Genomic DNA, 13464 nt, shown 5'->3' with positions numbered 1-13464 from the left:
CAGCTAAAAAAGATGGATTTCATCAAAAATATAGCATTGCCTTTCCTAGTGGAAATTTGTTAAAAAGAGTGGGAAAGTCATGTTCTTTTCTTTGAGGGGAAAAAATTTATCTCGCAATTCCAGAAAGGAATAGTAGGTGAGAAAAATGAAATTATCTGCTCAGAAAATCAGGAAACTACAAAATGCAGCCAATGGTAAACAAAATACACTAACAAGAAGACCCCATGATTGATAAGGAGTCTTCATTTAGGTGGTGTTGATGGCTTTTGGAAATTGAAATTTCAGACAGTGAGTTCATATGGCCTCTTTTCATAGGTGAGGGAATATTTAGGGAAGTTAATTTGACAAGTTTTGCAAGCAGCCAGAAAGTGTTGTAGCCAGAAAAAAACATTGGGGGGATTTTCTTGGAGATGAGGTATATTTCAGGGGGGACTCCATTAGAGTGTTTAATCTTAAGACTCCATATCCCAAACATTTTGCATGAGGATTTTAATCCCCCGATCCCTTGCTCCCTACAAAAGCCATGCCTGCTATTACCCTCTTTTGAAACAAATAATTTTCTTATTTGTCAAGGTTAATTTCAATTTAACCTTTAAGGTAAATTTTACTTCAACCTTTTCACGATTTGTCTCTCCTGTTTCTCTTCTTGAAGTCTTGGAATTCCAAGCAGTTAGCATCAAAGACACTGTGTTATAGGTGTGAAAACTTTGAGTTGAAGTATTGAAATTTATTATTGCCTTCTATGTTTTTCAGGAGCTCTACTCTCAGTCCAGGGATAAAGTTGGAGTGATGTTTGCCAGCGTTCCCAACTTCACCGAGTTTTATTCGGAAGACATTAATAAAGGAGTGGAATGCATAAGGCTTCTAAATGAAATTATTAGTAAGTTTGGCTTTCATTTGTCATGAGAAGTACATAAAAAACTATTTTCCTTGTTCTTAGGATATTCAAATTAAATGACTGACTTTAATAATAATTTATAATTGTTTATTTTACTAATAATTTACATGTTTTTCACTAGAACTCAGAATAATAATCTGGTTTGCTAATACTAGATATTGGATAAAAATAATAGATGCGGGCTTATTTCTTATTTTTCATCATCGATTGCAATAGAGTTTGAAAAATATAGGGATGTATTTTTCCATTTTTTGATTCAATGCCTTCATCTCAATCATTTTTCCACATAAAATCAACTGCTTTTACCCTTTCTCTGATGAGTTGATGATGTCACAAACTCATACTGAGCGTGTCATTGCATCTCTACAGCTAATTGATCTTATATGCATGGGCCTTGCCTATATTAATTACGTTGTTGCTAGTGGAGCAATCCTGGGGCTTGGGGCACGGAACTGTCGAAAGGCTTGTGAAGGGAAGAAAAAGGTTGTTTTTTATGGAGCATTAATGGCAAACCCTTTGTAATTGCTACCAACACTCCCCCTACAATTAAGGGATAACTCACCACCACCTGCCTTCTATCTCCAATTTATCTCACAGGAAGGGCACATGGCCTAAAAATTTTCCCTAATTTTAAGGGTACGTCTTTGCAATAGATGATTTTCTCACTTGCCTACTAGCCTTCCCAGTGAGAAATGGTTGGTGGAAACCACGTGGAACCCACGTGGAGATGTGACGTGGATACCACGTGTTTTTGGTCGTGGAATCATTGTGGAACCCACGTGGAAATTTGGTGGAAAAATTAAAACAGCAGTAGGTGCTGTCCTAAAACCATTAAAACCTCAACCACTCTATATCTAAACCTTCTATATATGTGTCTACGATTTTTCATGTGCTCTCATGGCTGCCTTTCCACGAATTATATAAAAATAGAATGTGCGATACATTTTCGCATAACTAGCGTGGTTTCAGGATGATAAATGAGGCAATGTCACCAGAGAGTTAAGTTCCACAAATTAGAAATTCTGTTTAACATTTTATGCTAATCACCACAAATCCACTTGAAATCAACGTGGATTCCACGTGGGTCCAACCACTCAATATCCACCACCACCATATATCCACGAGTCAACGTGGATTCCACGTGGGTTCCACGTGGATTCCACCACCCATTTCTCACTGGGTTGTGTGTGTGTGTGTGCTTTGTGCCTCTTCATTGTGCATTTTGGTGTGTCCAAGAGTCCATTTGTATATTGTTCATGGCAGCCATTATAGAATTTCAACTTTTTTCTTTACGTAATTTGGTTCCCCATTGGCCATTCCCTTTCTCTCCCTTTCTTCCCCTCCGTCGTTTTCATCCACCCCTTCCGCCACTACCTACCCTCCCTCTTGCACAGGATTGCGCCAGGTTCTTTTGTGAGAGCTATACTCTGTTGAGCCATTTATTCCCTTTGTGAAAGATTCTCCCTGAACAATTTTATGACAAAGAATTCTAATGATATCACCAACTCATGAAAATTGGATGGCAAATCAAGAACTTTCTTATTTCAAACCTGAGGGAGAATGGCTGAATGAAGAATATTTGCTTTTCTACGTTACCTACTTATCTTTCCCCTCCATTAGCTGAATTCTTTCCATGAAATGGATTTTGGGTATGAGTGGACAACTCCATTGTAACGTTCATTCATTGTTATGCAAACTATCCATAGTGAAATATACATGAATTGCCATGAGAAAAAATTCCGCTGGACCGGGAATAGAACCACGGACCTTTGGCATTCCAGGTCACTGCGCAGACCACCATGTTATCCAGGTTCCTTATCTCCCATTGCAATATTTCCGCATGGTAATAGATGTGAGGCCCTCATCCATCGTGGATGGCAGTATGGGGGAGAAAGGACTTCAATGAAGCCACAACCGGTTGAGAGCCTTGAACCTGCACTAATTCCTCATATAGCAGTACCGAACGCTAACCTACTTTAACGCGAGGGCCTAACATCTAGTAGCATGAGGCTTAGTAAAATTTCCATAGGAGATCAGGAACCTAAATAGCATAGTGGTCTTTTCAGTGGACTGGAAAGCCAAAGGTCCATGGTTCAATACCCGGCCAAGGGGAACTTTTTCTCATGGTAATTCATTTGTATTTCACTGCCATTCACATGGCAGGCTTTGAAATACATATTACATAAACAAAGTGAATTAGGGTAAATAGAAATTATATACCAGAAAAATTTCTCCTGGCCTTTTTTTAGGTGTTCATTCTCAAATGTAAACTCAATCTGTTTCCTTCTTGCTTACAATATTAACTTAATTTTTGCCATCTATGCGTATGCTTAGTACTTAATAGTCAGCATGCCATTCCCAGAATGATCAAATCTGAGCCACTTATATGGCTTTTCTGCATGTAAAATGCATTCAAATGTTGAGAGGATACTTGATTCTTTTTTTAGCCGACTTTGATGAGCTGCTGGACGAGCCAAGGTTCCAGACAATTGAAAAAGTCAAAACTGTAGGAGCAACATATATGGCTGCTTCCGGCCTGAATCCGAGTCTTAAGGTTTGTTGAGTTGATTTTGTCATGTACATAGTGTACTTTTATATGCATGTTATAACTCATATTAATGGCAATGGTTGGCAAAAGCCAATTCTAATTTCTGGCTTTTAGTAGACATTTTTCTGTTTTCATAACTTATATCATTAACCATGAAAATCAGTTCTTATAATGATTAGGGACATGCAAAATTTGCAGGTGCAATAATGCAAATCTAAACGTGAATTCAAGGGTTTTTCCCTCAAATACGTGAAATCATTTTTCTGGCAAATTTAACAATTTAAGCATGATTTTCATCATCCTTAACTCTTCTGTCCATATTGTTACCACAAAAATTATTTTCAGGTGACTCTGTTAAGTTGCGTCACTGGATAGCCCACAGTTATTTCCTCAAATAATGAGATTTTTATATTTTTCATATACATAGCTATTAACCTTTAGAGCACGGGAACGTTTTTATATGTTTTGCATTCTGACTGTGGCATTTGCCCAAAATGGTTATTGCTGCTGGGATATCTTGCACTAGGGCATTTTTCCTCACCATAAGGATCACTCAGGGGCTTTACTCTGACAGACCAGCCCTCAAGGGCAGGGGGTGCCTCCTGCACAGGGGGTCTCTTCTGCACTGGCTATCAGCTAAAGTCGTGCACTCTCGAAGCCCAAGAGTTACTTAAATACTGCATGCAAATATGTATATTGTGACGTAACACGTTGGGGTGAGTGGGACGGTGGGAGGGTTCGTCTGAGATGGACGGGTCAATGGTTGGGAGAAAGGGAAGGTGGGGGGAAGAAAGAGGGGGATAGAAAGGTGAAAGTGAGTGTGGGGTGGGTTCCTTTGCTGATTGCTGGCATGCACGAAAGAACGAAGGCTTGCTACACAAGTTACGAATTCAACGAAACATTTAATGTGAAAATTAACAAGGAAAAATACACTGAAACACATGAAATTAACCGTTTATCTTTGCTGTAAAGAACACTTCTGGCCAGTGAAATTTAAAAAAATTAATCAGATCTTCTTCAAAGAAAAGACATTTATGAAACAATAAAAAAATTATTAAACAAGAGTCCTTGCTTCTCGTGAATATTTGGCGTGAATGTTACAATACACATGTGTTCATAAATATATTGATCAAAATTTATAAATGCTGCAATTTCTTTATTTTACCCCACAGGATTCTTTCCCCTCTTTTTTCCTTGAAAAATACATACTATATCCATAATATGCATTAAGTCTAATATGATGCAGATTTTTTTTGCTTAAATTTACTCTAGTAAATGGTATTTCATACTCAGAGCTAATTGGTGGACCTACCACAAAAATGGCATTTAATAAACATCCATCATGTTGTTATTAAATAACACCAATTTCAGGGTAAGATGACTCCACATTTGCAAAAAAAAATAACACCACATTTAGCTATAAAATAACTGCATCTTTGAATATTTAAAATTACAAGATCTCTCAATGGCTTGGACATTGCTTATTATGTACATTTTTAACTCTGGTCATATCTGAAGGTGAATGATGACGTTGTTAAACTCCAAATAATATCCATACTTTCCATTTTTTTGTCTCTGTGCTACCTGAAAGATGAAGAAGAGTTATTTTTAAATACACTTGCAAACTAATCCTGTAGAATAAACTCGTATGTTGTAGGTATCTATTAAGTAGGTACCTATAGTCATATCATTTATCCTAATGATGATGCCTTAATTTTCAGGGTGTGGATGAAGATGAACTGGAACATCTGACAGCTCTGGTTGATTTTGCAATAGCAATGAAGCAACGTCTGGATGATGTCAACAAGCACTCCTTTAACTCATTTCGCTTGAGAGTTGGTGAGTAGTATAGGAAATTCATTATCAGTGTTAATCATTTACGGCAAAATAAATTCATTTGCCTCATTATTATTTTTAGATGATCACTTATGTTTATTTTCATAAAATCATGAATTCCTATTGCCTCTGGAAAATTCAAGTTATCCTGTGGGAAAATTGATAGGGAAGGTTTTTATGTAGAAATTTTATGTATCACAAACTGTGTAAAAACTATGCAAAATAAATACTTTCTACAAGCAGATCTGGTTGGTGCAGTAGTTGGATAATTGGCTTCACACGCTGGGGGTCTGGGTTCAAATTCCAGTGGAGGTTGAGATTACTTATAGACTTCCTGATCCCACTGTGGGTTGTGTGGAGAGGGAACTAACTACAGCTCTCTGTCTCTTGACGGGTACATTAAGCCACTGTCTCCTTGGCACCTTTTTTTAAGAGCAGGCAATTGCAGGCACAAGGTTTCCTCCAACTGTACTTCCCTGCGTTTTCTTCATGGCCTATTGACCTAAGCTGTCTGTTACCTCCTCCAAATACCGAACAACACTTTCTCAGATATCCACTGCTATTTTATGGCTTGATTTAATGGTTTGGAGTTGAGGAATTGAAGAAATTCAGCATGGAATATCCCATTGGGAGAGAGGGGCATTTTTACAGTGATTAGTGCAGTGATTACAGTGATAAGCTCTATTACAAATACCACTCTAACTTCTCTCCAGTGGCGGATACAGATGGGGGGCGCGGGGGGCGCGCGCCCCTCCCTTGCGGGTCCGGCCGTATTGGCAAACATGGCAGAACCACGATTGTGACTTTTTTATATCATAAGATGGCATTGTCTTATATATGTGTATAATTACATTAATTAAAATTTTATTTTACTCTGCCTGTGACTTGATTATTTTTTATTGCGATATCGCGATAAAAAGTAAAGGCAACTCAATATATCTTTTGCGCCCCCCCCCTTGAGCGTTTTCTGTATCCGCCCCTGCTTCTCTCATGTTTGGGACTTGAAGCAATGCATATACACTCCCTATACACCTTTACGAATATGTATACAAAAACTATAGATATTATAAAACTAACAATTTTTTATAAAATTTGGGGGGGTCACGACTCCTGTGACCCCCCTAAATATGCCCCAGTAAGTATATATGTATTGACTCTTAATGTGTAGTAATCAATGCATTTATTTCCTCCTTTCCATTATTTTTTTAATTGGCTTTAGGACATACCATGCTATATTTCAAATCCTCATGTATAATTTTAGGAATCAGCTGTGGTCCTCTTGTTGGTGGAGTGATTGGAGCTAGAAAACCTGTGTTTGACATTTGGGGAAACACAGTGAACGAGGCATCACGAATGGATTCCACTGGCACAATGAACCACATTCAAGTTCCAAAGGAGACAGCCATTGTGAGTGAGAAATAAAGTTGCTGCAATTTTGTCATCTCTCCGAATTTGTTGAAAGGATATTACTTAGACTCCAGCCTAAATAATTTGAAGCTCAACAAATACTAGGCCAAAAATATTAAAAATTAACCACTGCAAGTCCTTGCATTTGGGATTCAAAATTTGAGGCATTAGTTGGCAAGAGTTAGTCACTAAGTTCCAGAATTGTTGGATACCATGGCATCTCCACTTCTATTCAGCCCAGAGAGTTAGCTGCTTTGTCAGTGCTGTGTTGGTCTTCCATGGGAAATTTTCATGTTAATATCAGTAGGGTCAATGGCTGCAATGACATGGGAGATGACACACAATTTATTTTTTCAATGAGGATGACAATTTATGGAAATATGGGAGACAATCTTGGAAATGCTTTGTTAAATATCCTTGTTGTTGGAGATCAGAATTATGTATCTGGCATATTTTCAAGGTTATTTATAATAATGTATTATTTTTTCTGTTAATATGTATTCAAAAGCTCTTTGTTGTCTATGTTGTTTTTGTTACTTTAATTTCAGATCCTTGAGACTCGAGGTTATCAAGTCCAATATCGAGGAGTTGTTGCAGTCAAGGGCAAGGGGGATATGGAGACATATTATGTGATCGGAAGGAAAGCGAGCAGGACACCTGGATTCTCAAGGATGCCCTCTACGTACAACAGTCTTGCTGCAGTTGTTTATGGAATGGTACAAGCTCGCAGGAGGCAAACAGTGAAGAAGGGTATGCTATGTTGGATGTATTATGTAAACATTGGTGATTTGTGAATGAACTTAGTTACTGTTTATTGCACACCCACATTCTGATGCATTATGATATAAACAAACCATATTATCTATTGTGGTCCTTGCCTCCATGGTGAATTTCCTAGTATGGTGGGAAATGAGTAGAAATTAGGGAAATGTCCACCTTAAAAAATCCAAGCACGCCAGTGGAATCCATGTGGGACTTCTATGATTCCATAGACCTGTTCTGCCTAGGTAGTCAAAAGTGTCATTGGAATCATTAGCTCTTGAAAATTCACCAATCCAAGTACTGTATAAGCGTGTGTAAGAGGCGCACACGTGTAAGAGGCGCACCCCTATTTTGAGCATCGAAGCTATGGAGAAAAAACTTTTGCGGCATTTTTTTATACTATCGCGCGGTGTTGCAGACGTATGCCTGGAATTTCGACAGTTATCGAAATTTCCTCTTTCAATACCAATTGCAAGAGGAAATTTTGATTACTGCGGCGGTAATAGCAGTATAAGAGGGAGTAGAAAAAGTTCCGATCCTCCCTTCGCATGCGCCGTTGCTCTACGATGTTTGCCCTATTCACGAACAATTTTGTTTAAATGCTCACGCAGGAGTATTGCAATAGAATTGCAGCCGTGGAAAATTTTAAGGCAAAACACGACAGGCACATAACATGAACCTTCCCAAGAGCTTGGACAACAATCGGGGCAATCTCAGCGCCATAGGATAATAACCACGTCGTAGATTTAACGGAACCACACTCGGCCCTCCATCAGCCAATGCCTCTGCCGTTTTTATTCCTTTCCGAGACACCACAGGAAAATAGGAAAATATTAAGTTACAGGGGAACAATGGAAACGTATTTCATCCCTACCCCGTCTCACCAACTGACCTTGATCGATCTCCCAGTTTCTGGAGGCCAAATGCTAGGTGAGTCATCTACTGAGCCCGAAGATATCATCTATAGCTTTCAATAATTGTATGACACGCACGAGGTTCAAAAAAAGAGATCTAACGCAACGCATATCTGACAGAATTTAAGTTTTTTAAGATCTAATTGTTTGACACAAGGATTTACAGTTACAACAAGGCTACTAATATTCAAAATAGTCCTAACAGCAAAATTTCGGAAGAAACAAGCGTAGCATAAGCGCATTCAAACAAGACGAGACGGACTAGAAACTTCAGTCAACGCGAACTGCGTATATCACATTGCTGCGCCTTCGCCCCTTCGCTTTGAAGGCAATGACGTCACATGCAAGATCGGACGTGTTCGTCCATTGCTCCTTCGCTCGTAGCCTCGTTGCTTCAAAGACGGAGGGATCGCACTCCTTCCCCTCGACCTCTCCTTCCGCGCTCTTCACATATAAGCATTTCTGATTTCTTCTGTCCACAATTTTGTCCAACAATGAACACACTCGTTCGAATTTTTTAAAGAGCAGGTTTTGACACCAATATAATTTTCAGTTGCAATAATCCTCATATTAGCGTCTGAAGATGATTTTTGAAAACTCAGGTCCTTAGCATAATGGAAATTACTCGGCAAGATAGATATTGACTATTAACTAGTTATGTCCTTCAAAACTACGCGTTTCTCTACGTTTGATAAGCGATAACTATATGCAGTATAAATGCCGCGGGTTGCCCACTCATGGCAGTAAATTTAGCGCGCCCTCCGGAGCGAAAAACCCCGCGCGATCTTTTCCTTTGTTCACCTCTGCGGTACCGACGTGACGGCGCGATGCTTGCAAAAAAGCAAACAGGAGCATTTTAAAAATACGTCACTGAGGGAGAAACTCCCCTTGTTTTTGACCTAGGGTTTCAGATGACTGACTCACACTGAAAACCAAGGCCACTCAGTTCCCCTTGCGACCGGCGAAGGGGAGGGGGGGGGAAGATAAGAAGTTTGTGTAAGAGGCGCACCTCATTTTCGGCTGCAATTTCTGGGAAAAAAGGTGCCTCTTACATGCGCTTATACGGTATATCTCCATCCCATAAAATTATTGGAATTTATTTAAACTTAAGAGCTGGGCTAGGCACCTTAAAAGAATACTTGATTGAGGACTGTTGGCTTGAAATTCAGACTTGAGACAATTCAATGCAGGACTACTCCATAGAGTGTACGACATTTCTGTCAGCAGGTTAGTGGTATTTTACAACCACGGTCAGTTTTTGACATTTTTTAACTGAACAACACCCCCACCCCTAAAAAATAACCTGAAAGGCAGTAGGGATTCTCTGTGGATATATTTTATTTATTTTTAAATAAATGCAAATACTTTAGGAATAAGGGTCGAGACTTAAACATCAACCTGAAATTATAACGTGCTCGCTCTTAAATATTGAAAGTGATATTATTTGAGCTTAAAAACCAAACATATATACATATAGGTACCTACCACATATTGGACTGAGCCATGGGTGGATCCAGGATTTTTTTCTGGGTGTACACAAGGGTCTGACAGGCAAGCGATCTTCTTATAGTTCAGATTAAAAACAACATACAACAATTACTGTACGAAATATTGTTTACATTTTAATATGAAAGTTATTATAGTAAATATGATATCAAATGAGAGGCTCCGTATTGCACAATAAAAAACGTACATAATGATAACCTTATTACAAATCTTGTCTATTTTTTAAATGTCTGGGGGGGGTTTTTTAAATGTCTTGTACCCCACTAAATCTGCCAATGGACTGAGCGCTTAGGCATACCCTTTTGCTTGATGTGCTATGTGGCTGCATACTTTGCTTACCACTCAAACCGGCCCTGCTTACACCTAAGATTGTTTTACATGGAAATAGATTAATGTGTTTAAGGGTTTCACATCATACAACTGTGAAAATTATACAGCTGAAGTTCATACAACTGGGATTTTTTCCCACGGAAATTCATGCATTTACAGTGGGCCTCCCCTTTTTTTGTCTTACAACCAAGAGAGTCGTTCAACTTAAGGTTATTCAACTTAAGGTATGAACGAATGGGCGTGATGCAAGTTTTTGTTTTTCATTCGTCCCATGTAGAGCCATTGTAATAGCCAGCCTTCTCAGCCCTTCAACATGACAATCGACAAATAGTTTACTCAGACCTAATCATTCTTGACCTTCAGGCAGTAGTGGTGGAGGAGGAGGAAGTTCATCCGGCCTCGGAGGAGGAAGTTCGGGTGGTGGGAGTTCTGGTCTCGGAGGGAGTGGAAATTCCTCCTCAAGAAGTCGATTGCCTCGAAAAGTCTCACCAGAGGCAGAGATGGGATCGACGGGCAGTCCTCCGTCAAGTTCCAATCAGTTGGCTCAGTCTGGCCACCACAACAGGCTGAGGAATTTCAGCAGCATGAGGATAAGCAGTGGAAGCAGCGCATTGGGAGGGGGTGAGTAACATTCATATACTAAATAAATTCATTTCACCGTTGGCAGTACACACATCTGCAAGGCTAAAGTCAAGTATAAAATTTACAACAATTACATACATTCATAAATATTGAAATTACGAGGATAAGATTCTTGGGAATTCCCAAGATAATCATTTAACTATGATATGTACAACATTAAAACAGAGTTCAGAGGGTTAATAAATACTAACAGAAGCATGGAAAAAATGGGCAATTCTAGTTGCCATCTAGGAAATTACCTTACAATGCATCCACGATGATAAATATTGCTGGGGTGTTACTATAAAATGCCATGATAAGAGAGATTCTGAAGTCACATGGTTCACAAACCTTATTTATTTGCAACTAACATACAGGAAGTACAAAACCTGAAGCATGAGAAAAAATTGAATAAACCCAATAAAAGAGCACTGAAATACACACAACATATCATGATATCATGGTGGCAGATTAAAAATCACAACAATCATTATTATTAATAAAGTATTCTACCGATTTCGGTTGGTTTCATGGAGTACTAGAGAAACATTCTGGGAGCCTACCCTTCCTTCGTGTACTTGCCCTATCAATTCACTGTAACACTTACTCCCTTTTATTCTATCTAAAAACCTGTTTACCTAACATTCTACCCTTTAACACTGCTTTCAACATCCCATCCTAGCTCAGTATTCCCTCCATCTATACCTTCTGTTCTCTCTGTATCTCATCTAGAAGCTGACTCTTCTCACCCTGAAATTCACCTAATGTTTCCACTCAAAGATTGGTTTGGATAGGTTAGGGTAGAGCTCACCTTGAACTTAGCTATAGGCACATGGATTTCACACATTCAGGATAGAGGGGCCAGTTCCTTTCTCTTGGCCACCAAACACTTTGATTCATTTGTTTCAGAGAGGTTCACCCAGGATTTGAACCCTTTAGTCAGCAGCCAAGCACTACATCCACTAGGCTATGACACTCCCCAGCATTGATATTGAGTACAGATTTTCCTAACAATCATATGTATTCCCAAGAAAACCCTTCAAAAAGCTTCGTGAAGGGTTCTCAGGATGGCTACAGGGTCAGGAACTGCATTACTGCCTACGTTTAGATGGCCGAGTCAGACATCGAAACATTGGCAGTAATGTAGTTCCTCACCTAGTGGAGAATACATATGGGGGGCACAGGGAGCATGCCCCCCCCTTGTGGGGCCGTCCGCATTGCCTAACATTGCAATACCACAATTGAAACTTTTTTATATCATATGATGGCACTGTCTTGCATATGCTTATTATAAGTTTTAGTGAAAAGATCTTAAACCTTGCATGTGGCTTCATTATTTTTCATTATGACAAAAGTAAAGGTGGCTCAAGATATATTTTGCGCCCCTCCCCTGAGTTTTTCTGTACATGCTACTGTCCTGACCTGGTGGCAATCCCGAGAACTCTTCACTCAGTCAATTAACCGGGAAAGCACCAAATCTTTCTTCTTTAAAAAGCTTATTTCAATAATTTTTCATCATTAAAAAGATCTTTAAAGATAGCAGACAGCACTTAAAACTCAATTTTTCCCATAATAAAAATTTCTTGCATACTTTTTGAAATCACTTTTCATTCCCAAAACATTCTCCTGGATGGTTACAGGGGGCAGTAGGAGTGGGGGTCGGTCAAGGGGTTGGACGAGTCGGAGGAGGAGTCCAACACCAGGGCCTCAGACGTCTTCGCAAGACTATCTCAGCCCGGGAGACTCCAGTGGGGGCCACGCAAGGTCTCAACCAAACATGAGGCAACTCTCTGTGGACCCCACTGCGTTGCTGTCCCCGAGCGGAGGTTCTTCTCCCGGTGGTGGCAGTCCCACGCAGTATGCGTCTGCACCGCAAACCCCGATTGGTGGAAAGAACGGTGAAGGGGACGGGGATCGTAGCCCTAGTTTCCGGACAGATCAAATGCAGTCAAAGAGGTGATTGCAGTGATATTGTGTTTGAAACAGACTCTTCCAATGCTCCATCACCATGAAGTAATGCTCCTATCATCTTCTTTCGGAGAAAAATTAAGAGTAACTGTCTTTTAGTCAATTAGGATGACCCCTCTTGATCTATCCAAGGGATTAAGACTACCTAAAAGGGATAATTAAGGTATGAATGAAAGGTTAACTGAAGAATGGTACTCCAAAGACATTAATCGTCTCAAATGTAAAAGAAAACATGTATAGAACAAACTGTGTTAATTTATGGGTGCAATGAATGTTTTTAATGATTGTAGAATTATGACTTTTGTTGTGATCGGCTCTTTTAATTATTTTTCCTAAAATGTGTATGAATAAATTTTATCACAAACTTTTTCCTTTCATTGGTTGTTTTCATAAAATTCTCTAACAAATCAGTTACTTTACCATCAGCACGGTGGAAAACTCTTCATTGCTTATATCTGTGGAAGAAGTATCCAAGGCACCTGCCCTACGAATATTTGAAATAGTGAATTTATATTTAAGAGTGGCTATGTGGTAATTTATTACTTGAAACATGCATTTTTCATTGCTTTGTCAATTCATTGTTTGATATAGGTGGAGAAATGGTACATATAGTTCTAGGGAGAGGAGATGAGACCTTGAGGTGATATCCTATGTCTGTGATTAGAAAATACCTC

At 39.2% G+C, this 13464-nt stretch overlaps 1 protein-coding gene across 2 annotated transcripts in view; it reads left to right on the top strand.

Annotated features, from left to right (window-relative positions):
• LOC124161226 (adenylate cyclase type 8-like) overlaps nucleotides 1–13167 on the top strand; it is a 425580-nt gene extending 412413 nt beyond the window's left edge. For both annotated transcript variants that reach the window (XM_046537495.1, XM_046537494.1), the window contains exons 19-25: nucleotides 754–880; nucleotides 3346–3452; nucleotides 5168–5285; nucleotides 6544–6689; nucleotides 7238–7439; nucleotides 10565–10822; nucleotides 12463–13167. In XM_046537495.1, coding sequence (XP_046393451.1) covers nucleotides 754–880; nucleotides 3346–3452; nucleotides 5168–5285; nucleotides 6544–6689; nucleotides 7238–7439; nucleotides 10565–10822; nucleotides 12463–12782 — 1278 coding nt within the window. In that variant the 3' untranslated portion in view covers nucleotides 12783–13167. The remainder of the gene's footprint in view (nucleotides 1–753; nucleotides 881–3345; nucleotides 3453–5167; nucleotides 5286–6543; nucleotides 6690–7237; nucleotides 7440–10564; nucleotides 10823–12462) is intronic.
• The last annotated feature ends 297 nt before the right edge of the window (nucleotides 13168–13464 follow it).

The sequence above is a fragment of the Ischnura elegans genome, chromosome 6 (genome assembly GCF_921293095.1).
Source record: "Ischnura elegans chromosome 6, ioIscEleg1.1, whole genome shotgun sequence".
NCBI lineage: Eukaryota > Metazoa > Arthropoda > Insecta > Odonata > Coenagrionidae > Ischnura > Ischnura elegans.
This window is presented reverse-complemented; position numbering and strand designations above follow the sequence as displayed.